General features: G+C 38.7%; 1 protein-coding gene across 2 annotated transcripts in view; it reads right to left on the bottom strand.

Moving 5' to 3' along the window:
* The window catches only part of LOC106884474 (methionine synthase), a 38,544-nt gene that overhangs the window by 2,592 nt on the left and 33,341 nt on the right, over positions 1-2,611 (bottom strand). For both annotated transcript variants that reach the window (XM_052972232.1, XM_014935876.2), the window contains exons 30-32: positions 2,228-2,361; positions 1,051-1,117; positions 471-569 (exon numbers count right to left, since the gene is read on the bottom strand). In XM_052972232.1, coding sequence (XP_052828192.1) covers positions 471-569; positions 1,051-1,117; positions 2,228-2,361 — 300 coding nt within the window. The remainder of the gene's footprint in view (positions 1-470; positions 570-1,050; positions 1,118-2,227; positions 2,362-2,611) is intronic.

Raw genomic sequence — 2,611 nt, forward strand, 5'->3', positions numbered from 1 at the left:
GGGGGGGGGGGGTAGCAGCGGTGGCAGGAGGCAGGAGGCAGAGGAGGAGGAGAGTATCCCAGCCTAGCTCTGACAGAATATACCTGGATAACCAACAGAATAATAAAACTTCTACATACCCCTTACACAGCCAGATTTAACTACTTCAAAGAGAAAGCTCTAATGGTACTCACATGATGATGATTTTATTTGCCACAGGGGAATCATATGCAAGGGTCATTGCAAGGACAGTTTACAATTTGTGTGAGAATTTACATAATATAATGAAAAAGAGGGTGAAACGAGATGAAAGTATAGAGAATATGTAAGGGATGTGAAGACATGAATGATAGGGGACATCCCCCAACTAGGGGCCATTCAGGTAAACAGTCAGGTAAACAGCCCTTGCCAACTGATGGTGTTCTCCAATTTACAGACGCATGCTTAGACTAAGATCAAACCATGAGAACAGTGAAAGAAGATATAAATACTTGGTATTTTATTCTATGGAGATCTTGGGATTCCAAATTCTCAGTATTGTAACCCCAATATTGGCAGCGAACATCTTCATGAAGTTTCTCAGCAAAAGCCTGAAAAACAAAGAAAAAAAAATATATGACTGATAACTGGGGTTAGCTTCATGGATCCATTTTCATACACACATCAACATCAAATCGAATGGAAATTGTAGTTGTGACCCCACGCCGGTGGCACGTAAAAAGTACCATCCAAACGTGGCCGATGCCAGTGCTGCTTTGACTGGCTTCCATGCTGGTGGCACATAAAAAGCACCATCCGATATGGTCGACGTTAGCTCCTCTGGCCCCTGTGTTGGTGGCATGTAAAAAGCAGCCACTACACTCTCTGAGTGGTTGGTGTTAGGAAGGGAATCCAGCTGTAGAAACACTGCCAGATCAGATTGGAACCTCCTGGCTTCCCAGACCCCAGTCGAACCATCCAACCCATGCCAGCATGGAAAACGGACGTTAAACGATGATGAGGACGACGACGACGACGACACACACACACACATTGTAGAGTGAGAGAGAGATGTATAGCAACAGTAAATACCTCTGCCAACCGATCCGCTAGTACTTGTACCATAAGTTTATTGTAATCATCATGATTTTCAGCAAACCTGGAAAATGATGGAATATTGGATTAATTAATAATTAATTATCTCATGTCATTGTTGTTATAACTATATGAAGAAAATAAATAATGAGTTTCTTAATCAGATGTATCAATCAATGAAAGATTTGTGATAGTACACTAATTTAAATAAGCTAATTGATGAATGCTAATTAATATGTATATATTTGATTATGCTAATTAACATTTAAGCATGATACTCTAGCTGGAAAATTTACGAAAATTAACATTTTATAATTGAATGCAAAATGACGGTTGTGGAATGTAGAATAAAATACAAATTGTAATAAATCAAATTTTCGAGTAAAGATTGTTTGCCAACATAACATGGCAGTCCTGGTTTAGGACGAATGTTGCTGTAATTTAGCCCCAGGAGACATTGTCTCCAGCTGGCTATACAACACGATCTGTGTCCTTATATTTTCAAACAAGGGAATCCAGCACCCCCACTCAGCTCAAAACAATATCTGTGTCTCCTGGGGCTAAATTACAGCAACATTCATCCTAAACCAGGACTCCCTTGTTATGTTGGTAAACAATCTTTACTCGAAAGTACTATTGCTGAATATCTCTCATTGTGAGATTTAAAAATAGTTAGTTTCAAATCAAATTTTGTTATTCTTTTAGGAAAAAACACTAAGTTATGTCCTAAAACAAAGGAGTTATCTGTCAGTAGATAGCCATGTATGGAATGGAGTAAAGTTTGAACTCATGACTGTGTGGTTAGTGGTGAAATACCTTAACCTCACAACCACTAATTTTAAATGAATATTATAGACTTGTTTTTAATTCTCTGTTAAATAGTCCTTTTCAGCAGAGTGAAGTGGAGGAACATGAAATAAAAAACCTTGTCTAAGGACATAACACACCACTCTGGCCATGAATCAAACACAGGACTTTACACTCATAACCCCCATGTTTTAATCACTAGGCCACATTTCACACACCAGGCCACATTCTATGCTACACACTTTCACATATCAAGCTACATGCCTTCACATACCAGGCCACACATCATACAACTTCACATCTAGGCCCCAAGCTTTCACATATACAATAAAATAATAGAGACACAGAACTGCAATTGATAACTCACTGGTTACATAAGTTGTCAGCCCCGATGCCTGCAGTGACTGCAAAGAGCCCAATGTGATCCGTCAGTCCACTCTCAACAGGAACAATGAAGTCAGATAAACAATAATGTGCATCTTGATTCTGGACTTTTTTAGCCTTGAAAATGAAATGGAAGTAAAAATAATGACTGAGAAAGAATAATTTTTATTCCATGTGAAGGAATTGAAGATGGCCTGCAGGTGAACGAGTGGAGCTATAAACAAGATAACAGGGAAATAGGAATTAATGAGGAAACCTGGGATAAGGAAGGTGCAAGAAAAAGCCACAAGGAAATCTATTTGCTAGAAATAGCAGACAAATATCCTTCAAATCATACCCACATCATCATCATCATCATCATCATCAT

Source organism: Octopus bimaculoides, chromosome 12 (genome assembly GCF_001194135.2).
Source record: "Octopus bimaculoides isolate UCB-OBI-ISO-001 chromosome 12, ASM119413v2, whole genome shotgun sequence".
NCBI lineage: Eukaryota > Metazoa > Mollusca > Cephalopoda > Octopoda > Octopodidae > Octopus > Octopus bimaculoides.